This window comes from Crinia signifera, chromosome 4 (genome assembly GCF_055691185.1).
Source record: "Crinia signifera chromosome 4, ASM5569118v1, whole genome shotgun sequence".
Taxonomy (NCBI): domain Eukaryota; kingdom Metazoa; phylum Chordata; class Amphibia; order Anura; family Myobatrachidae; genus Crinia; species Crinia signifera.
The window spans coordinates 289,663,013-289,686,724 of record NC_139220.1 but is presented as its reverse complement, the minus strand read 5'-3'; the positions used below and the strand labels follow the sequence as shown (position 1 = coordinate 289,686,724).

Below are 23,712 nucleotides of genomic sequence, written 5' to 3'. Positions count from 1 at the left end.
TTCACAGGAGACAGAGGAGCTGGTGGCATGCCGTGTGCCCCCATAGTGATGGGAAATCTGGTTGTGCCTAGTATTGTGGCATCCCCAATACGGGGGTGCCCCCTTCACCCAATTCCACCCTGGAGCGAGAGTCCCGATTCACCCAGCTCAACGTTGGGAGCTATGAGCAATCCATTCTCCTTAAAGTAAAGGAAGCCAACAACCTATTGCATGTTGACCTTTTGAAGGTGCCGCCCAATCACCGTCGGCCATTAGTAGTCAACATAGTGACTGTCGACCTAGACACTGTTGTCCTGTCAACAAGATACAATCTCTTATATATTTAGCCACATGTGTCAATCATCCCCTGTGTATATAACGCTGGGAGGAGTTGTGTATAACGCTGGACAGGCCCCCCGGCCAGCGTTATACACACAAAGTTACCACACACTCTGCCCCCTGCCCAAGTGACAAGTCGTGCTGCGACCCTCCCCACCCATGTTGCCACCCTTCACCTCAGCCTGCCTGCACTCTGTCTGTAGCGACTCGCATTGTTGAGTGTGGACTAGCAGTCGCCCATGGTGGCTGCCGGTGTCTGCGAGGCTACTCTAGCCTCTGCTGCTGCCACCCGGAATAGCTGCCCGCCCACTGTGGGTCAATGTCTGGAGCAACTGATAGCCCAGGTTGTACTGTGTGCTGCCGTAAGGCGCACCCGACACCCCGGTCAGCGCAGGGACCCCCGCCATCTGCCTTCCAAGGATCATCGCTGCTGGTGGCGGTGCTGCTGGGGCGCTCTCCTGTCCAAGGCCAGAGCCTGCTCAGAGCCCGCCATCTCTCCGCTGCCCAGTCTGAGGAGCAAGCACTTACCTGCCACACTTCTTGCATTGCAGCCCCTGGCACACCCCACTCCTCAGCCGCGTCTCCGGCCCGTCCTGCAGGTGCTGCTGCCTCTGGTGACCCATCCTCCAGCACTGGCCAGGGAACCGCTGAGCCCGCTACCACACCGCTCGCTGCACTGGTAAGGACCCCTTTATACCCATATACCTGCCACATACATACACACCCCTTATATACCCATGTAGCTGCCCATATACCCCTTATACCCATATACCTGCCACATATATACACACCCCTTTTATACCCATATACCTGCCTATATACCCGCTTATTCCCATATACCTGGCTTTAAAGCCCTTATTTCCCTATACTTGCCACATAGATATAGCCCCCTTATACCCATATACCCACTGAGTTACACCCTCCACCCCCCTCCCAGCGATATATACACCACCCCCTCCGAGCATAGCACTGTGTGTATAACGCCCCTCCCAGCGTTATACACACACCGCCCCCCTCCATACAGTCCATAGCCCAGATCTGTCACTCTGAGTCTGCACACCGTCCCCAGCCAGGCGTGGATACAGAGGGGGCCGCATGGGGCAATCCCCCCCCCCCCCCCCTCAGAGGCCCCTGCATCAACATGACCCCGAATGCGGCCGGCTGACGAGCACAATCCTCCACCTGTCTGCGCTAATGGCCGCCCGTACTTAGTCTTACCTAAACAATGGGCGGCAGCAGGAGGAGGAGGAGAGCATCAGCAGCACCATGGGCGGGGGGAGCCGGCTCCCGCAGCAGACCTGTGCCCGGACACAGGTGGGGGATTGCGGGCCCGTCAGCAGCAGCATTGTGCCCAGACACACGCACCCCCGCTATCCATCACCAACTCAACTACCGCACCCACACACAGGCTCCTCCCCCACCCATAACACCCACATGCCTCCCTGCACCTAACCAAACAACACCCCCCATACGCACCGCAATTGCAAATCAACCGCATACAGTATCCCCGAACCCACCACTCCCCTGCCCACATCACCCCCCAAGCACCACCCCGCCCCCCGATAGCACCCAACCCTCACCCTCGCAACAAAAACATTCACAAGTTAAGGGGGCGCAGCCCCTTACGACGGTGTGAAGAGCGCCCGTAGGGCGCGATGAATCACCTAGTTATATACATATTCATTCAACCTTTATGTTACCACTGTAATAGTCAATGATCAATTTTGAGTGAAATCTAACCTCATTCAGTGAGGGGATTTCCTGCTTGTCACACTGTGGAGTGAAGTCATCTCTAAATGTATCCATGGCGCACGTAAACTGGAAAGAGAGACACAAGACTTTCAATTCGCTGCTATAAATCCATGAAAAAATTAGTGAACACAGTAGTAAATTACTATAATTATTATTTTTTTAGTCTCCATTAGAAGCAAATATTTGTCATTACAGAAAAATTCATGGACAGATAACTTAAAAACCACCACAAGATTGGCCCAGACACTGATAGAATTGGCGAATCATACTAATTATTTACTTACAGATTCTTAAGGCCCATTCACAGTAGAAGATCCCCCCAACGCCGATATTGGCAAGGGGTTGGGTTGGGGAGGATGGGCAGGCATTGGCAAGTGCATACACACTTGCCGATGCCGCATGCAAGGGGGTCGACAGCGAGGGAGAGGAACGATCATGCTGCATGACCGCCATTAATGAGGTCTCCCTTGTCCAAACATGTTTGGACGAGGGAGTGAGCCGTTAACAACTTGCGTAACTACTGTATGTACAGCATAACTATGTACAGCATGCACATTACTCAATATTGTTCACAATATCGTTCTGAAAGCCCTTTAGGTAGGTGTTATGTACTGTCTTGCATAATGGTTCACCAGATTGCAAATGATCTTGTGGGCTATATGAAACGGTGACCAGCAATGTTGGCTTGGAGTCAGGAGGATGGAAAGGTGAGAGAAAAAAAGTGAGGTTATGTGTGTACTGCACAGTGGGGATGTAAGTGGATGAGAAAGGCATATGAAGGTATTGGGGGCGGCTCTGGAATTTGATAAGTTGCCTGAAGAGATGAGTTTCAGGGAACTATGCCCTTGTTTGCACTTCCATCCCCACTGGAGTTATCCACATACTGTCTTCCAGGAAAGGGGAATGCTATCTACACAGGATACAGACTAAAGAGGTACTGTACCTGGGAAGACATGGGACAATATACAGCCAGGGGCATTATAGAAACAAACACTCTGCTCTTCTAATAAGTGCACTAAGTGGACTTCCTTCCACCACACATGTCGGTTCCTGCCCAGAGATGTGCCCCCCCCCCGATGGTCCATCACCACCCCGTCTGGCCACCTTTCTGTATACACGTTGATCATGGCACTCGGGTATCCCGCTAAGAAGCAGATTTGGTCCTAATCGGATCATCTTAAAATGCAGTAAACTAGAGTACTCATTATGGTGATGCGATAGTGGCAGATTATAAATGAACCAAACTAGAGGATTTCTCTTGGTGTCCAACCACCTGGTAGAAAAACATCAAACAGATCATTGTTTTTGAAGACTATGGTTCACAGACTGAGAATAGCGTGTCTTACCTGCTTAGCATCACATGGTTTGCTTATGTGTGTGGATTTGCATTTAGCTGGAAAGAGATAATATCAAAAGTTATCTATAGATCAGGAAAATGGAGACAAATGAGTCTATATATGCTTTCAAAAGTTTTCTGATGTAGGCCATGCACCAAAAATGGTGCATGACCTACATCACAAAATTTACCAAGAAAGAATAAAATATCTTACCCAATGTATTAGTATACTGTATGCAAAACAGTTATATAATAGTGCTGCCATAAATTGGAATTCCATATGTCCTTAAACCAAGCCATAGGCTTTCAATAAGGAAGCTAATTTACTGTAGGAGACTGGGAGGGCTGGTTGTAAAGACTGCATAGGGTGGTGGGGGTCAATTGTTATGGATATCATACCTCTCAACTGTCCCGCTTACCGCGGGAACGTCCCGATATTCGGGGACGTTCCCGCATCCCGCCCGGGGACGCCATTGTCCCGCGGTGGGGGGGACAGTTGGGAGGCCCGCCAGCCTGCCAAGAATAGACGCTGTGCGCATGCGCACAGCATCTATTCAGCGCAGATGAGTGTCAAAAACGGGGCGTGGCCGGAGTTTGCGGCATCCCGCGAGGCCACGCCCCTTTCCTCGAGGCCACTGCAAAAGTTGGGAGGTATGGGATATGGAGATTGAGAGAGAAAGTTGTGAGGTGTGTATGGATGCTCAGTGACATGGATATGGCAGTGGCATAGCCAGAACTTTGTGGACCCCATAGCAACATTTTAAAGGAGCCCCTGTCCCAATGTGTCACCTTTAGACAAAGTGAAGAAAAGGAACTGCACAGACTAACATAACTGATTTCAATGTGTTACCTCTCTGCTACAGATTTTCATTGTATGACCCATAGTACTACCCTCATTTATTTTCTGAATCATATTAGTGCTTTCACATTACAGTATGTCATAGTGCAGGGCTTCCAGTACAACATATACAACACAGTACCCACCAATTGACATTATGACACAGGGGTTATTCTAGTTCACTCGCAAGGGCACAATCACTCTTTAATAGATAAAACCATGTGCACTGCAGGTAGGATTGATGTAACATGTGCAGAGAGAGTTACATTTGGTGGGGTTTGTACTTCAAACTGATATCTATATTGCAGTGTAATAATAAAGCAGCCAGTATTTACCCTGCACAGAAACAATAAAACACCCAAATATAACTCTATCTGCACGTTACATCAGCCCCACCTGCAGTACATATGATTTTGTCCATTAGAGAGTAATTGTCCCCTTGCGAGTGAACTAGAATAACCCCCAGAGTGTCCCCTGTTCATATTGTGACACATTACATGATATTATATAACACTTTAATGCCCTCCAGTTATTTTTTTAAGACATTACAATTATCAGGGATGTAACTAGATATTTTGTAGGCTACAAGTGTGTAAGGGCTTAGTGGCCCAAAGGACCCTTTTATCTGTAGTGCTGCAGAGCTCATGTTTTACTCCACTTGCCCCTCAGCAGCCAAGGCTACGCTGTGCCTTCTTTTCCACTCTACATACACTGTGGGATGTGGAGGTAGGGGATTACAATTGGAAATGTTAATGAGGGAAGAGAAGCACAGTGTGAGATGTGAATGGGGAGCATAATGTGGGATGTGGAGGGAAATGGGGAGCTAAGTATGGGGTGTGGATGGGGAGCACAGTATGGGATGTGGAGGGAAATGGGGAGCAAAGTATGGGATGTGAATTGGGAAGTGGAGCACAGTGTGGGATGTAAATTGGGAGCACAATGTGGGATGTGGAGGGAGATGGGGGCAAAGTATGGGATGTGGATGGGGAAGGGGAGCACAGTGTGGGATCTGGATAAAGGAAGGAGAGAACAATGCAGGATGGGGAGGGGAATGGGGAGCAGATTGTGGCATGTGGATGGGGGAAGTGGAGCACAGTGTGGAATGGGGATGAGGGAGGGGAAGCACAATGTGGGATGGTGGAAGGAAATAGCAATGTGGGATGGGGAAAGGGGAGCAGCTTGCACGGTAACCCCTCTCCATACAAAATACTGGGGCAGATTTATTAAGCTCGGTGAAGTGATAAAGTGTCTGGTTTTTATCAACGGCCAATCAGCTCCTAACTGTGAAGTTACAGGCTTGGTTTGAAAAAATGACAGCTAGGAGCTGATTGTCCGATGATAAAAACCAGACACTTTATCACTTCACCGAGCTTAATAAATCTACCCCTCTATGACTAACCTAACTACTTGCGTTAGCTCTGGCAGAGCAGTAAAACAGGAAAAAGGACTACAGTACACAAGGAGAAGCAGATACTCTCAGCTCCCCCTGCTGGCACCTGGAGGAAAAGGCTTCTCATTGAGTAGAGGGAGATTCTGACTGTGTCTTACTTCCTCCAGATCTAGCGGTGACTACTTCCGTGCACCAGGATCATGTTTCGGTGGCCTGACCATGCCTGTGCTTAGTATGCATAGCGGTAATTCCATCCCTGACCACATATACTACAAGACCCAGACATACCTACTCATACACTTCAACACCAATATACCTCCCCTCATATACAACTTTCCTCATACACAATAACATCCAGAAACCTTCCCTCATACAGTACAACACCCATAAACTCCATCTATTATACTACAACACCCCAACACCCCCCATATATATTACAACCCCCAAACAACCCTACTCATATACTACAACACCCACACAACACCCAGACACCCCTACTCATGCACTGCAGCACCCAGTAACCTGCCATCATACATTACAACACCCATCTATTATACTACAACACACAGACGCCCCTATTCATACATTACTATGCCCAGACCTTCCCCTTACACTACAACACCCAGACACCTCCCCTCATACAGAACAATGGCCAGACACCTACTCTCATACAATACAATCAGAGGTGGAACTACCATTGTTGCAGTACTGGGACATCGAGGTTTTTAGGGGTCCTCTGCTGCCCAGATCAGCAATGAGCTTTCCCCTGGGCCACAGCACAGCTATTTTGAACAAAGTCATACGACTGGCTCAATGAAGCGAGCAGGAAGGGCCCCATTGCCTGAGAAAACTTCCCCTTACCTCTGCAAGGCAGTGTTGACCTAATGGCCCTTATTCTGATTGAGTCGGATGGCTCCGAGTGCGGACGGACAGCCGATGGTTGGTGTTTGCAGAGGTGTATCTGTGCATGTGCGAACGCTACACACGTACGAACACGGCGTGAGGTCCGTGCAGAAAATAATCGTACGGAACCATCCAAGCAGGGGGTGGAGAGGGGCGTGAAGGGCTGTTTGGGCTCATTACATATTCCCATGAAAACGTTGGGTGTACATATGTTAATGTGGCTGTGACGCACGTGTGGGGGGCGGACAGCTGACATAGCCAGATGTCAGCTGCCCGCCCATATCCTTGCTTTCATACGGAAAAATGTCCGAGTGCTCTGGAGCACTCGGTGCTGTCTGACCACTTGGTCCATCATTCGATGGTCAGTGACCATCGGAGGATGGGGGAGGTTCCCACAGATGGAGGAGGTGTTCACATGAAACATCCACTCGCGGTCCGTTCGGTCGACGTTTTACTGCATTCGGGCGGTGTGAGCGATCCGTACGGTAGGCATGTTAAGAACACTCGGTTCCTGCCCGAAATATGCATCCGTCCGATTCAACTAGAATAAGGGCCGATGTGTGTGGAGCCACAATAACCCATCTGAGCAGAGCAGAATTCTCTTAGTCTGATGATCACAGATGCGTCCTGCCTATAATTCACAAAGCTGTCAGACCCTGCTTCACTAAATGTCAGTGAGAAAAGCACTGATAACAGGGTCTCCTCTCACAGCCTCTTCCCACTGTTGGAATTCATCTATGCTTTGTTTTTAATATTGATATCTGATCCTTACGCATTTTAAAGTGTCTCCTATTTCCCTGAAAATTACTTAAATCAAACGAGGGCTGTATAGGCATGAGTGCATTTAAGAGCCTGTGAATTTTGTGATTGGTTAATAAAGTTTTGTTACTACTGTAGGTAGATTACCCAGGAGCCTTGGGAATTTGTTTTTTGGTAGATTAGCCAATTAGGTAGCTAAGGGGAGGTAGTTTTGTCAGGGGTATATAAGGGGAGTCATATGATGCTACTTCCTCTTTGAGTTCTGGAATCCCACCCTCCCTTTCCCTTGCTCTCTCATTTGCTACCTGGCCTGTTGGCTATCACCTAATTTGGCTTTTAGACCAGCAATCATGTTGAGGTACAAGTGGCCTCTGTGTGGTATTGCCCCACTTTGCCAGGCCGGCTGGTGAGACCTGCCTCTGCGGGGCGACGTTGGACACTTCCTGGAAGTGTCCTCGCCATGCCATATAAGGGGTGATGAGATTGTCACAGCACAGTGTATACCTTCAGATAGATGGGGCGTTCATCACTCATGTTATAAGTTGGGGCGTTCTAGTCACTGCCATTATTAACACCCATTGACCGGAGCTGGTCTCCAAGTGCTTTCCTAGCCATCCGTTTACAAATCATACCAGTTAATAAATATCCATGACCTTTTAACTTATGCAGTTGTTGTCCGTGTCTTTATGTTAGTGATAAGATGTGTCCGTGTGATTTATTTCTAGGGGTAATATAGTTAAGCTAGTGTTAAAGGTCAAACGCTATAATTCACTAGGCACCTTATTTTCTTTAACTTGCAAACATGATACTCACCTGTGCATGAATTGGAGATGTTCATGTACCCAGTATTGCAGGAACAAATATAGGAATGAGGTATATTTTTACAGTGACTGTTGGGACCACAGATACCTGGGGATTCTGTGCATTCATTTATATCTGTGGACAGAGATGATACAAATTTACGAACAAAACAAAAGAGATGCAGATTTAGTTTATGAATAATATGTTTTTAGTTTTACTAATGTAAGCCAGCACAAAATGGGTTTTACCTGAAACCCCCATTGTTAACATCTCTCTGTGTGAACAATTAATTGTATAAGAAACATTTCTCCAGAGGTGCAAAATCAAGCTTTTGGCAATAAAATATATACAGGTTGAGTATCCCTTACCCAAAATGCTCGGGAACAGAAGAATTTTGGATAACGGATTATTCCGTATTTCAGAATATTTTTATATTTCAATGGTGTATCTTGAGGTAACTTGCATTTATGCTGTATAAGCACATCAAACACATGAAATACACAGAAATATATTTTATTTGTGCATAAAACAAGGTTTCAAAACACGATACAAAGTTTGTGTGCAATCTCAGATACTGAATTTAAATGCCATGCAATCATTTTCTTGCAAATATTTAGGGGGAAATTTACTAAAGGAAATTTGTAAAAAAAAAATAGGTGTATTTGTATCCAGAAATACACTTATTTTTGACATTTAGGGGGAAATTTACCAATATGGATTCGTAAAAAATAGGTGTATTCGTAGGCAGAAATACACCTATTTTTTACACATTTGTATTTTCGGGATTTACTATCCCGAAAATACAACAATTCGTATTCCTAATGATGGGACATTCGTATTTGTATTTACAAATATGAATGTCTACACCATCGATAGGATACGACAGGAATCACCATTCAAAAGAATGGTGGTTCCTGATTTACTTAGCAGCCGTATTGATAATACGGCTACTAATTGGTGTAAAATAGGCACCAAAATACGACAGGAAAATACACCCTGATGTTCCTGTCATATTTGGCTTTAGCCTGCACGGATCAGTCAGATCCGTGCAGGCTTTAGTGTAAAAAAAAAGGAAAATTAAATAAATTAATAAAAAAAACAGCGTGGGGTCCCCCCCACAGCTGTAATCAGCACCAGGCTGAAAGAGCCGGGGCCGGTAATTAAAAATCAGGGAACCCGACAAATAGGGGTTCCCTGATTTTTAACAACCAGCCCCAGGCTTCTGGTCCGGGGCTGGTTCCCAAAATACGGGGGACAAAATGACAAGGGGTCCCCCGTATTTTAAGAACCAGCCCCAGGCCAAACCAGCCAGCAGGGTAATGCCACAGCCGGAGCGAGACTTTTTATACAAGTCCCCCCGGCCAAAGTATTAACCCTCTGACCAGTCAGCCTGGCCAGGGGCCCTGGGGGAGTGGGGACCCCCCCACCCCAATAAAGGGTGCAATGCGACCGACGCGATGCCCGCGATTTCCCATAGGGAACAATGTTAAATGTCTCAATTGACCCGTTTTTACTGTTCAATGCCTCAATGGTCCAGATTTTTCCATAGGAAACAATGTTAAATGGCCCACAGAGGCCAAATAGGCACCCTGAAATGTGAAATGGCCCCCACAATTGTTAACGCCACCCCACGATCAACGTGAACCCGAAGCGTGGCGAGCGGCGGCGGTAAGCGTCCTCCGACCTTTTCATACCCCCACTATCCACGTCGGCGTGGAGTCGAGAATAGAATAGTGTGGCGAGCGCAGCGAGCCCCGCGAGGGGACGCGGATACCTTCACAGGTAAACGCGTCCCTTCGCGGGCTTCACAGGTATCCGCTGCGCTCGCCACGCTTCGGGCTCGGTGGCTCGCTGCGCTCGCCACACTATTCTATTCTTAACTCCACGCCGACGTGGATAGTGGGGGTATGAAAAGGTCGTAGGACGCGTACCGCCGCCCCTCGCGGGCTCGCGGCGCTCGCCACGCTTCGGGTTCACGTTGATCGTGGGGTGGCGTTAACAATTGTGGGGGCCATTTCACACTTCAGGGTGCCTATTTGGGCTCTGTGGCCCATTTAACATTGTTTCCTATGGAAAAATCTGGACCATTGAGGCATTGAACAGTAAAAACGGGTCAATTGAGACATTTAACATTGTTCCCTATGGGAAATCGCGGGCATCGCGTCGGTCGCATCGCACCCATTTTTTTAGTGCATGCGATGCCTGCGATTTTTTACCCACGATGACCGCGATCAAAATCGTGGGCGCCGTGATAAGTAAATGAGGACATGCACTGACACTGGGGGGAGGGAGGTTCAGGGGAAATCTGAGGAAAAATTACTTCACAGCAAGGGTAGTGGACAAGTGCAATTGCCTCCATCAGAGGTGGTAGAGGTTAAGACAGAAGAATAATTTAAACATTCATGGGATTGACATAAGGGGTATGGATCATTAGGTAGCATCGACATAAGGGGTATGGATCATTAAGCAGCATCATGGTCGACACCATTATGTCGACATGCATTTAGGTCTGCATGAGTTAAGGACGACATGACTTTAAGTCAACAGGGTCATTAGGTCGACATGTGTAAGGTCAACATTGAAAAAGTCGACATTTTATTTATTGTTTAACCGGAATGTCAACACAATCAACATAAACACTAAAACGTAGCACCGCGTCCCATCGCATAGCTCGCTGCGCAAGCAATGCGTCGGGCACACTATTTTATTCTCCCACCACTCCCTAGTGGATGGTAGGGCATGAAATACTGCTTGTTGCCACATTTTAGCTAAAAAAAAAACACAGTAAAAAAAAACATGTCGACCTAATGACCCTGTCGACCTTACCTATGTCAACCTAATGACCCTGTCGACCTTTCCTATGTCGACCTAATGACCCTGTCGGCCTTCCTGCATGTCGACCTAAATGCATGTCTACCATCATGCTGATGACCCAATGACCATATCCCGACATAAGGATAGCCTTACACAGAAATATGGATCAAATAGGGTTAAAGGGTATCAATATGGTTAAAAAAGGGTGGGGGGTGTGATTCCTATTTGCCATCAAATTCTATGTTTCTATGTGATATATGTATATATATATATATATATATATATATATATATATATATATATGTAGTAAATGAAGGCGGCTTTGAGTGCCGCTTTCATTTATTACACATCTATCATCTCCCTGGACGGTCACCAGGGTAAGAGACCAGAGCCAACGCTGCTGGCTGACAGAGGGAGTCACGAGGGGAGACGGACTGCAGGAGAGAGCCGCGGAGGGTAAAATAGGTGGGGGGGGGGGGTGTGGGGGAGTCAGTTTTTGAGGGGACACAGCAGGTGTAGGGTGCAGACTCGACACAGGTACAGCACAGGTAATCCGGCAAAATTGGTAATCCAGCACACTGGAACCGAGGATGCCGGATTATCAGTGCTCTACCTATACCTACAGTATATATATTGATTTGTAACATCCAATGTAATATTTATGTTATGCAAATACTGTAGGTGTTTTTTTCTTGTTTACTCACCTGTGCAAATATTCTCAGTTTTATTATTAGTAGGACATAAATGTGTTGCATTTCCTCTGCGGGTACCTTTGTCACACTCACAGTAATAGCCACCTTTCAGGTTTTTACATCTTGTATAACTGCCACAAAAATGTGCATCTCCAATACACTCGTTTATGTCTGAAAAAGTTAAAAAAAAGAAACATAATATAATACTGCGAACCAGGGGCGAATTTAGGGTTCAGGTCGCCCCTAGGCATAACATTTTTGGCTGCCCCTGTATACATCAGATATACACACACACACACACACACACAAATATATATATATATATATATATATGTGTGTGTATGTATATTTATATATGTCTTGATAAAGTGGTGATACGTTGACATCTATGACTGCAATGTTGTGATATATTTTCCTGAGTGCCGTCCATTCTTTGCATATATATATATATATATATATATATATATATATATATATATATATATATATATATATATATATATATATATATATAGCGGTCTGGGTCTCCCCTCCAGGAAAGAAGAAGAGACAGCACGTCACTGCAGCAAATAAAATCTTTATTCCAGCCTCCGAGGCATATAGCACTTACATATATACACTCTTCACTGGCTGTCACACCAGTTTGCAAAAAGTAAGTGTATTCAAGTTGTATCACAGCATAGTAACAACAGTGGATATTAGTCTTCCTTGTAAGTTTCAAATGCTTTATTTTGCCAACATGTTTCGGGAGCTTAGCCTCCCGTCGTCAGGGATAAAATAACCACACACAAAGTGCACATATAAATACATCACAATTAGGGATTTCACCAATCAACAATGGTATGTGATGATTGGCCGCTCTCCCTCACCTGTGGGTTACAGAGCCTCACTGGGAGAGTAGGATTGCGTCCAGTTGATCATTAACCCAAATGCAATAGGGTATTCACCAATGAAAGAAAATAAAAAACATATAAAGTGCAAAAAATACAAGAACAAAGTAAGTTAATAAAATGACCACAATTAAAAACAAAGACTATTGCGCTAAAGGACTGCAGTGCAGCCATAGTTCACACATATTTTTTTTTTTTTGCATATTATTATCACTTAATTACAAAGAATGACAGTGATGGTAATACATTAGTAATAATATTGGCTTGTTCTGACAAGCTGATGGCAGACTACTGTATGTTTATGTATAGTGGCTTGATAGCTTAAAGCAGGGGTGTCCAAACTTTTTGCGACAAGTGCCAGATTTGGTGAAGTGTAAATGTGTGGGGGCCGACCATTCAGCCTGACATTCTTTGAATCATTAATCACATCAGAATGGTCCCCCACTCTGCCCCCATTCACTCTATGTCCCCTAGCCTGCCCCTTCACTGTATTTCCCCCAGCCTGCCCCCATTCACTGTATGTTCCCCACTCTGCACCCATTCACTCTGTCCCCAGCCTGCCCCCCTTCTCTTAATGTCCATCAGTGCCTCCATTCATTGTATGTCCCCAAGCCTGACCCTCCTTCACTGTGTGACTCCCATTCACTATGTACCCCACTCTGCCCCCATTCACTGCATGTCCCCCAGCCTGCCCCTGCTCCCACTTCTCTGAATGACCATCACTGCCTCCATTCACTGTATGTCTCCCAGCCTGACCCTCCTTCACTGTATGTCACCCACTCTGCCCCTCCCTTCTCTGTATATTTCCCAGCCCCTTATGTGAGCCAGAGGAAGGAGAGGCAAAGCAGGCACTGCAAGGACAGGAGATGCTTTGGCTCCCGCTGCTGCCCTCCTCCGCTCTGCATGTTACGGGAGCAAGCTTCCCCCTTGCTACCCCCCTCCACAAACACTGCTGTCACTGTGATTGTGGAGTAGGGTGATATACGATTGCAGCAGCAGGGGTAGGACGCCAAACACATCTGACTGTGGCGGCCGGCACCTCCTCACTGCAGCAGACAGCAAGGTAAAGGCGTGCTCGCCGGGGCCCCACCTTTAGTGTCCTGTGCTTTCCACATCTGATGCTCTGCCCGCTTCCAGCTGGAGGCTTCGGGCCACTTGAAATGACAGCATGGGCCGCAATTGGCCCCTGTGCCTGACTTTGGACATGCCTGGCTTAAAGTGTCACTATATTAGCAGCTACAGACTCTCTATAAAGATCAACAACCTAAAAAACAATGCATGCCCAGTTTTTCATTAAGGCCCCGGGGGGCTATGTTATCTAACTTCATAATCCATTTACTTTCACATTGTAGCAACATTTTTACTCTGTTGCCACCTCTTTTCAATGGAGGGATGTGGTCTATAATTTTTGTCTGGAGGCTAGCCACCGAATGTCCCGCTGCAGCAAAATGTCAGGGTACAGGCATATCACCACCACCAGCAAGAATGGCTGCTCTGATGGTGGTACGATGGTTAGCCATGCGCTCTTTAAAAGAGGTTTCGGATTTCCCTACATATACATAGCCGCAGGTACAGTAAAGGAGATACACTATAAATTTAGAAGTGCAGCTCAGTACATGGCGGATTGAATATTTTGTGCCATTATATGGGTGCTTGAATGTATTACCAGTAAGAAGGGAACTGCATGTGGTGCAGCCCGTGCACCGGTAGCACCCCGGTGCTTTGGTTAAAAAGTGAGATAGTCTGGGTGGTTTAACTAGTTCAGAAATATCCAACTTCACTAACCGATCTCGTAAGTTGGAACCTCTGGAGTAGGCAGGCATTAATCGTGTGTTGTGTAGGGCCGGCAGATCTCTATCAGTATTGACGGATGGCCACAAGCGTTTAGCATACTGAGTAATGCGGGGGCTCCTATCACTGTAACGGTTAACCCATGGGATGGTAACTTTACTTTTTTCTAGCTTGGTATCAACTTTACTGATCTGGTCAAACTTAAGACTTTCCTTTTAGCCTCATTTAGTTCCTTCAACGGATAGGCTCTCTGGATGAACCGACCTATAATTACATCCAGAGTATCTCCTGTTCTTTACTTACAATCCTTCTAGCACGCAACATCTGGGGTGACAGCTGCTGTGCATGAGGACTGAGTTCCTGTCTGTCTCTTTAACATGTAGGCTAGTGGAAATACTTCCCAACGAATGTTTTATGCGTACATCTAAATAGCATACTGACGTATGACTAGTGATAAAAGTAAATTTAACCGCCTGATTGCTGAGATTATGTGTGTCTATTAGATCTATGAAGAGCTTCTCTTCACCAGACCAAAAAAACAGCAGATCATCATTAAATCGATTAAATTAAATAGATGACCACTTAACTTTAAGGGGTTAAACAGCACTGTTTCTAGGGACCACATAAAGGCGTGGGCTTACGATGGGGCCACTGAGGACCCCATCGAAATGCCTGACACCTGTAGGTAGTAGCTGTTAATAAAGTAAAAATAGTTTTTTTGTTAAAACCAATTGCAGCAAGGACATGAAAAAGCTAATGTCGGGACCCTTATAATGGGTGTTATCACGGATCAAGTTGTGCACAGCCTGCATGCCCGCCTCGTAAGGTATGCACGTGTACAACCCGACTACATCTGCAGTACACAATATCATATCCTCACTGACATGTCCCAATGCACCTAGTCGGATCAACAAATCGTTAGTATCCTTTAGATATGACTCAGTAGTCTGTATACAAGGATTTAAAAAGCTGTCAAGATACACAGAGATAGGCTGAAATAATGACCCCCTGGCTGAGATGATAGGTCTGCCAGGGAGATCAACCAATCTCTTGTGTATCTTGGGCAATGTATAGAATAAAGGGGTTATAGGGTACTGCACAACCAAAAGCTTTAATAAATCAGCAGATCTAACACCTTCATTACAAGCTTCATGTAACAACACATCCAATTCAGTTTTATATTGGCTAGTGGAATCATAGTCCAATGAATGATAAATCATAGTGTCATTGAGTTGACGCTGGCATTCTTGTATATAAGCTGTGGTAGTTTGTACCACCACAGCTCCGCCTCTGTCCGCTGAGCGGATGACAATGTCAGTCCGCTCACTTAATGATTTTAAAGCCACTTTTTCATCATTGGATAAATTCGCAAAGATATGTTTAGTGGGACAAACCAATGGGGCCTCTGACAACACACGGGAAAGTGTCTTAATAGAAGCAGAGTTAGTGGGGGGATCAAAGGTAGATACCTGCTTAAATTTCCGCAGTTGATAAGGGATAGCCTGATTGTCTGTGTGTCCCATCTTAGAGCCAAAAATTGTCCTTGAGCCGAAGAGATCTGGAAAATCTGTACGTGTCAATTTGTCAAATCTTCTATCAACGTCCTCTGTGAGACCTTCCTCTCCCTTGTATTCTGTTGCCCCCTCCGCATCCTGCGGGACCCCGTCATGCCTTTCATGGTCACTGCAAGAAGGGGTCTTCCACCTAAAGGGGGCTGCACTGCAGCTGATTTATTGCTTGTTGGTTCGCTCTCACTTTGGGATGTACTGGAGTCCTGTAATATAGGACGTGGGGGGACGACCATATCGGTGTCTGAAGTTGGTATTGGCAGAATCACGTGGTCGTTGAGGGTTAAGCCAAGTATAGACATTGTTTGTTTCATAGTCCTTTTGAACCTTGTTAGCTTTATCACGTTTAAACTTAATTAAGTCTTTAGTATATTTGTCAATGGAACCAGACATTTTTTCAAGCCAACATGGATAAGCCAACATGGGAGTAAGAGCTGCACTACACTATAAAAAGACAAATAAATCCTTGTGGGACTTTGTGCATTGTGGTACCTATCGCAAGCCTGCGGGATGCTATCGTTGCACAGGCTGCACGACCCGTAGTGCTTTGATTGCATGCAAAACATTTAATCATCCGCATACGGGACGGAAGATTCCCATCAAACATGTTCTCACATGTTCATCGACATACGTGGTCTACCTTATCACATGCCCGTGTGGTCTCGGGTATGTCGGCAAGACCATAAGGACTTTTAAAGAAAGGATTGCCTTACACCGCACTGCCATACGAGCTGCCCTATCTAACAAGACAGTGGAACAGCCCGTCGCCAAACATTTCGTAGCTGCCAAATATACTCTTGCCAATTTGCGGTATACAATTATCGACCATGTCCCTGATGACCTACGAGGCGGAGATAGAGAATAACGCCTCTTACAGATTGAGACTCAATGGATTTTCAAACTGGATACAGTTAATCCCAGAGGTTTAAACGAACAACTGTCATTCAACATGTTTTTCTAGACGCAGTGCTTATCCCATTCTGTGATTGTCATTTTTCTCTTATTGCTAATTGTTTATCGCTGGATGCTGACACGTGCACTTCCCTCCTATGTTCCCCGTTGTTGTTCCCCCTCTACCCCTGTTTCTCTTGTATGTCCCCCCTCACCGAGTGTGGTTTAACATTTTTTGCATTGGTTTTCAGGTGTTTGCACATCGCTCCCACCGAACTGGCGTCTCTGACCTAGCGCCGCTGTCTCCTAGCAACGGACGCTGTCCAGGGACTCGTGAGAGAGATCAGCTGTTTGATCACATGACCTACAAGGAAGTGCTCGTTCAGAGAGGAGCGAGTGACGGGGAGAGCGCCGTGAAGTGGGATCCAGTACATGGCTATTTATGTAAGTGTTCTTTTATTACTGTGTGTTCTGTCCTTGAAAACGGATTAAACTCCGAAACGTTTGATTCTACTGCTGTAGTCTGACTCTGCTTGTTTAAATCTGAGTGTGTGCCACTATGTTGCATATGTTGTATATGTATACAGACATATACATTTGTTAGAGAATGATAACTCACAGACTTTTCTTTCACTTATGGTTAGTGGTTGGGTGAAGCCATTTATTGTCAAACATCTGTGTTTACTCTTTTTAAATCATAATGACAACAGAAACTACCCAAATGATCATGATCAAAAGTTTACATACCTCAGTGCTTAATACCATGTATTGCCCCCTTTAACATCAATGACAGCTTGAAGTCTTTTGTGGTAGTTGTGGATGAGGCTCTTTATTTTCTCAGATGGTAAAGCTGCCCATTCTTGGCAAAAAGCCTTCAGTTCCTGTAAATTCTTGGGCTGTCTTGCATGAACTGCACGTTTGAGATCTCCCCAGAGTGGCTCAATGATATTGAGGTCAGGAGACTGAGATGGCCACTCCAGAACCTTCACTTTATTCTGCTGTAGCCAATCACAAGTTGACTCGGCCTTGTGTTTTGGATCAATGTCATGTTGGAATGTCCAAGTACGTCCCATGCGCAGCTTCCGGGCTGATGAGTGCAAATTTTCCTCCATTAATTTCTGATAAAATGCTGCATTCATCTTGCCATCAATTTTGACCAAGTTTCCCGTGCTTTTGTTGCTCACACATCCTGAAAACAACAGCGGTCCACCTCCGTATTTCACAGCAGAAATGGTGTACAGTACCTTTCATCATAGGCCTTGATGACTCCTCTCCAAATGTAACATTTTATGGTTGTGGCCAACAAGTTCAATTTTGGTGTCATCACTCCAAATTAATTTGGGCATTATTCTAGTTCACTCTTTCTGACAAAATCCTTCTTAGATGGACAAAACCATGTGCACTGCAGGTGGGGCAGATGTTACTTGTGCAGAGAGAATTAGATTTGGGTGGGGTTTTACTTAAAAGTGAGATCTATATTGCAGTGCAAAAATAAAGCAGTCAGTAGTTTTCCTGCACAGAAACAAAATAACTCACCCAAATCTAATTCTCTCTGCACAAGTAACATCTGCCTCCCTGCAGTGCACATGTTTTTGTCCATCTGAGAAGGATTTTGGGCCTTATTCTGGTTGGTGCGGCCGGGCCGTACGCGTACGTTCCGGGGTTTTTCATGATCTGCGCATGTGCAGATTCGCTAATGCGCAGGCGCGAACACTGAACAACGCTTACGGACGGGTCTCAACGTGCGAAAAAACCTGTACGCGAGTGTACGGGTATTGGGGGCGGCATAGGGGCGTGTTGAGGGGAGCGGCCGAAATAATGAGGGAAAATGGGCGTAAATATGGGCGTACACGGGGGTGTGCACAAAAAATGAGCGGTGCTACTACCGCACGATCGCCTAAAGCACCGTTCATTTCGGACACCAGACAAGCGCCCGCCAACCGCCAGCTCAAACCACCCCTACAGATACCGCATGCCAGCGTGCGCCTGAGTTTGCTAATTAACGCTGATTACTACTCAAACACATACACCTGAATGAAATAAGCAATGCTGCAGTCTATTAAGTCCAAACCATGATTTCACTACCTGCAAGCCACACACAGCACTCAAACACATTGGAAGCTTATCTTTCTATACTTCTCCACATTTAAAGGTTTGTTTAATTTAAGGTAAGAATCTTTTTAAGACCTGCTTATATACGCTAAGGTAGGTATTTGCTAAACAGTTAGACACATTCACTACGTGCTTTCATAGACTTTACACAGTAGCACACTCAATCTACACAAGTCGACATGTGTCAACGTGTTCACTCTAATACTAACATAGGTTTTGTATTTAGGATACAATAACATAAACCACATCTAACACCTACAAAGGATGTTTCAGCAATGTTTTAAGCCCATGCCCACTATTTTGCACATTAATTAATTCAATCAATTAATTAATTTTCATAATTATAGTTGAAAGGCAAGATTTGCAGGTCCATATATATGAAGGGTATGTCAGCGTACACGGACGTATGCTCACTCTCACGAGCGGTGACATAAGCTGACTTTTCTATTGAAAACAATAGGGACCCGTCCGTGCAAGCTGGCGTACGCTCAGATAGCCGCAAGAAGTCGGTGGGAAGATGGCCGAGAGACGTCCGTAAACGGTGTACGCTCAATTGTACGCCTGTTGTCGGAGTGCAAGGGCTGGGCCGTCCGCGTACGTTGCCGTACGCTCATTTGTACGCCACTCCCCTTCTACGGTATTTCTGCCCGTACGTAAGCGGCTGATTTGTGGGTGGACCTAACCCTAACGGCCGCGTACGGCTAGCGTACGTTAAAGGCGAACGTACGCACGTTTGGCCGCTCCGATCAGAATAACCTCCTTTGTCAGAAAGAGTGAACTAGAATAAGGCCCAATGTTTCAGAAGCTTTGAGGCTTGTCTCTGTGCTGTTTGGAGTATTGTACGATGGATGCTTTGTGGCATTTGCGTAGTAATGGCTTTCTTCTGGCGACTCGACCATGCAGCCCATTTTTCTTCAAATGCCTCCTTATTGTGCATCTTGAAACAACCACACCACTTTTTTCAGAGTCCTGTATTTCAGCTGAAGTTATTTGTGGATTTTTCTTTGCATCCCAAACCAGTTTCCTGGCAGTTGTGGCTGAAATTTTTGTTGGTCTACCTGACTGTGATTTGGTTTACACAGAATCACTCATTTTCCACTTCTTAATAATAATAATAATAATTATTATTATTATTATATATATCAGCGGCCTAACTAGTTTTTCTGCGCCCCCCTGCCGACAATGCAGGAGGCGCCCCCCCCCCCGGTAAAAAAAAACACGGAGCGGAGGGGAGCCGGGGTACGGCGGGGGGGGGGGGGGGTTGTGTTTGTGTGTGTGGTTGTGTGTGTGACGTGTTTGTGTGTATGTGTATGTGTGTGTTACCTCGGGCCACATCTGTCTGCGCCGGGTCTCGGCTCTCCCGTTTACTGCTGCTAATGAAAAAGTGACACTTGGAAAATGGCTGCCCCCATACTGCAGACGAATAACTGCGGTATGGGGGCAGCCATTTTCCAAGTGTCACCTTTTTGTATTAGAAGCGCTGCGGCTGCAGCAGTAGCCGGGACTCGGGAGAGCTGGGACCCGGTGCACATAAAAGCACCGGCGGCAGAAGGCAACCAGTGAGTAACAATAGTCCCGTAGCCCCCCCGGCGCCCACATACCCTCAGCGCCTCCCCGCCACCGCGGGGGCTGCGGTACGATAGTTACGCCACTGATGTATATATATATTTCGAAGATTAGTCGGCGCTTACTGTACATATTCCATATACTTTTCTCTGCACTGTTAAACTCCAGAAGAACCCACACTCAAGAGACTGTCATATAGCAAATGTGATGCTGTATTAGAGCATCAGACATCCATAGTAGTCAAAAGTTTTTGGAGACAAATACTGTACCCCCCCACCCCCCTCTTCAACACACTTCACCTGTGCTTTAGCTGATCACCTATCAGCACAGACACCATGATAGTTGCATAATAACATTGAAATTGGCAGCAGATGAAAGTGATTTTAAATAGATGCATGTTTCATTCGATGGTGGCAGTGGCAATAGGGAATAGGATCTCAAAGAAAAAGATTGATCAATTTAAAAAAGATCATAAAGCAACGTTGGAAGCAGGGGCGTAACTTGAACACAGTGGGCCCCATAGCAAAAACTTGAACACAGTGGGCCCCATAGCAAAATCTTAAAATGGCACCCCCCCCCCATTAGTGTCAGGCAGTGAGAGAGACATAGTCAGGCAGGGATAGATTGTCAGGGAAAGGAAGTGTCAGGGATAGAGAGCGTGAGAGAGAGTGTGCCAGGGTACAGAGAGCAGGAGAAAGTGTCAGAGAGAAAGAGCATCTGGGAGAAACAGAGAGCAGGAGAATGTGTCCATGAATTGGGGGGGGGGGGGGGGGGGGCAGTGAGAGTCAGGGAGAGAGAGCAGAGAGGGTTGGAAAGAACATCAGGGAGAGAGAAATAACATGTCGGAGAGATAAAGAGAGAGAGGGGAGCAAGAAATAGTGGGCTACAGAGGGGGAAAAACAGGGGTGGGGGGTCATCCAGCACATGAAGGAGGGACCAGGTGGGGGGATACACAAGACAGACAGTTTTTGGGGGAAGGGGGGAGCAGGCTGACATGCTGGAGAGCAGGGAGGTGGAGCAGGCTGTCACACTGGAGATGGAGGGGGGCAGGCTGCTCACGCAGCAGAGCAGGCCGTTACACAGGAGAGTAGGCTGTCACACTGGAGTTCAGGAGGGGGGGCAGGCTGTCACAGAAGAGAGCAGGGGGTAGCAGGCTGTCACGTAGGAGATCAGGTGGGAGCAGGCTGTCACGCAGTAGAGCAGGGGGCAGGGTGGTGTCACGCAGGAGAGCAGGGGAGGGCAGGCTGTCACGCAGGAGAGCAGGGGCAGACTGTCAGGCAGGAGAGCAGGGGTGGAAGCAGACTGTCATGCTGGAGAGCAGGTGGGGAGCAGGCTGGCTCCTCCACCATGACCCGCTGAGCCTACCCCCGCATCCCACCACCTGCCCGACCTCCTTTACCTGGTTGATCACAGGCAGCTTAGGAATTTCAAGTAAAAGACCGCGCGGCACAGGCTTCTTCTGCCGGGGTCCACACCTCTGCGGCGTTACAGCTCTGCGGCACCCTGCACGGAGGTAACTGCTGGGACTGTGTGTGACGTGCGTGCAGGCCCAGGGATGACTGCCAGCTAGCGCCAAAGAGAATAGAGAAGGCAGCTGCAGCGCCCTCTAGAGTCTGGTGCTCATGCTGCCGAGTGCCCTGCATCCTGTCCCGTCCCTTCTCTACCAGCTGTCACTAAAGACACATTCTGCTCAGCGCAGCGCCGCAGTTTCAATTTAAAAACATTGAATAATTCAAACGGGTGCAGGGGATTGCCTGCTGGGCCCTCGGGCCCCCCCAAGCCCTCGGGCCCCATAGCAATTGCATCCCCTGCACCCTCCATCGTTACGCCACTGGTTGGAAGCTAAAATCCGACAGAATTGGATGATTAAACTTGAAACACAGAGTGCGACATATAAGGAAAATGTAATCAAATATATATATTTTTTTTTAAATATCAGTCAAAAAAGATTATGGGGGGGGGGGGGGGGGTATTCTTGCCCAACAGCATTGTAGAGGCAGATTGACAGAACGGGCCCAACTTTAAAAGAAGTCGGACCTGTTTTTCTGAAAACGGCCGTGAATTGTCGCGAACACGCCAAAATCTCGCCCATTCACGTCCACTTACACGGACACGCCCACTTTTTTGCTGATCGGCAGGTGTGCCATTGAATCCCATCTTGCGATATGCGGTCGAGCAAAACGAAACAGTGCTAGGGTCACGGCTGTTGGAGCAGCTCGACAGTTGTGACCCGGGTTTGAATACCCCCCCTATGAGAAGAATCATGTGTATGAATGGCTAACAGGATCCGAAGGCTATCAGAATCCTATCACAAATGTAGACCCATGTAGAACAATAGCCATGTTTCGATTTGTGAAAATCAGACATCGAATAGAGATAGAAACTTTGATGTCTATTTACAGCTCTGATGCACATTTTTCCATACATATCAAACAGTGCAAACAGCCTTCACGAACACTTTCAACATACATCACAGCCACTAAAACACACTACACCCTCCCTGTACATTTATTTATTATGTTTGATTATTTAAATTTATAGCACCCCACCAGCAAACACCATTAAATTTTTTAAATCATTCCTGAAACTCAAGCATCACCATATGAACATTGTGCCTATAACTATACACATTCATACCTCCCAACTGTCCCGCTTAACGCGGGAACGTCCCGATTTTTCCGCGGCCGGCAGTGTCCCGCTGCAGGGGGGGGCAGTTTGGAGTTGTCGTCCCCCCCCCAATCCGACAGAATAGACGCTGTGCGCATGCGCACAGCGTCTATTCGCGACCGAATACAGGGACGCAGCTTAATTTGCATAAACCGTGCCCTCATTTACATATATGACGCGCGAGTGTCCGTAATCCTTTATTAATAAAGTTGGGAGTTATGCACATTACACACACTCACAAGATATACACATTACACACCTTCACAAGCGATTTGATTTCCAAAAGAAATCTTTCTGAATCCGTCCATACAGGCACAGTTTGATGTATCCGAACAGTCTTTCTGTGACAGTGGGCACAGGATATATTCAGGACACAGTATTTTGTCTGTAGGACGATAAAGGGAACAGAATAACATCAGTCTTATGCACCAGTCTCATGTATACAGATATTATATATATATATACTTAAATAGCAGCTATCATCTATGTTCAAAGTAATTTTTAACATTAAAACATAGTTGCCTCCCCTCCTGCATTCTGCAGGAGACTCCCTGAAATAGCAGCAATCACCCTCTCTCCCTCATTAGTCTAGCAATCTCCCTCATTTCACCTAGCCCACATTAC

General features: G+C 46.5%; 1 protein-coding gene across 1 annotated transcript in view; it reads right to left on the bottom strand.

Moving 5' to 3' along the window:
* LOC146075598 (adhesion G protein-coupled receptor E5-like) overlaps window positions 1-23,712 on the bottom strand; it is a 77,430-nt gene that overhangs the window by 29,015 nt on the left and 24,703 nt on the right. Inside the window, exons 4-8 of the mRNA XM_083184985.1 lie at window positions 23,348-23,473; window positions 11,616-11,774; window positions 8,110-8,232; window positions 3,417-3,463; window positions 2,059-2,136 (exon numbers count right to left, since the gene is read on the bottom strand). Coding sequence (XP_083041111.1) covers window positions 2,059-2,136; window positions 3,417-3,463; window positions 8,110-8,232; window positions 11,616-11,774; window positions 23,348-23,473 — 533 coding nt within the window. The remainder of the gene's footprint in view (window positions 1-2,058; window positions 2,137-3,416; window positions 3,464-8,109; window positions 8,233-11,615; window positions 11,775-23,347; window positions 23,474-23,712) is intronic.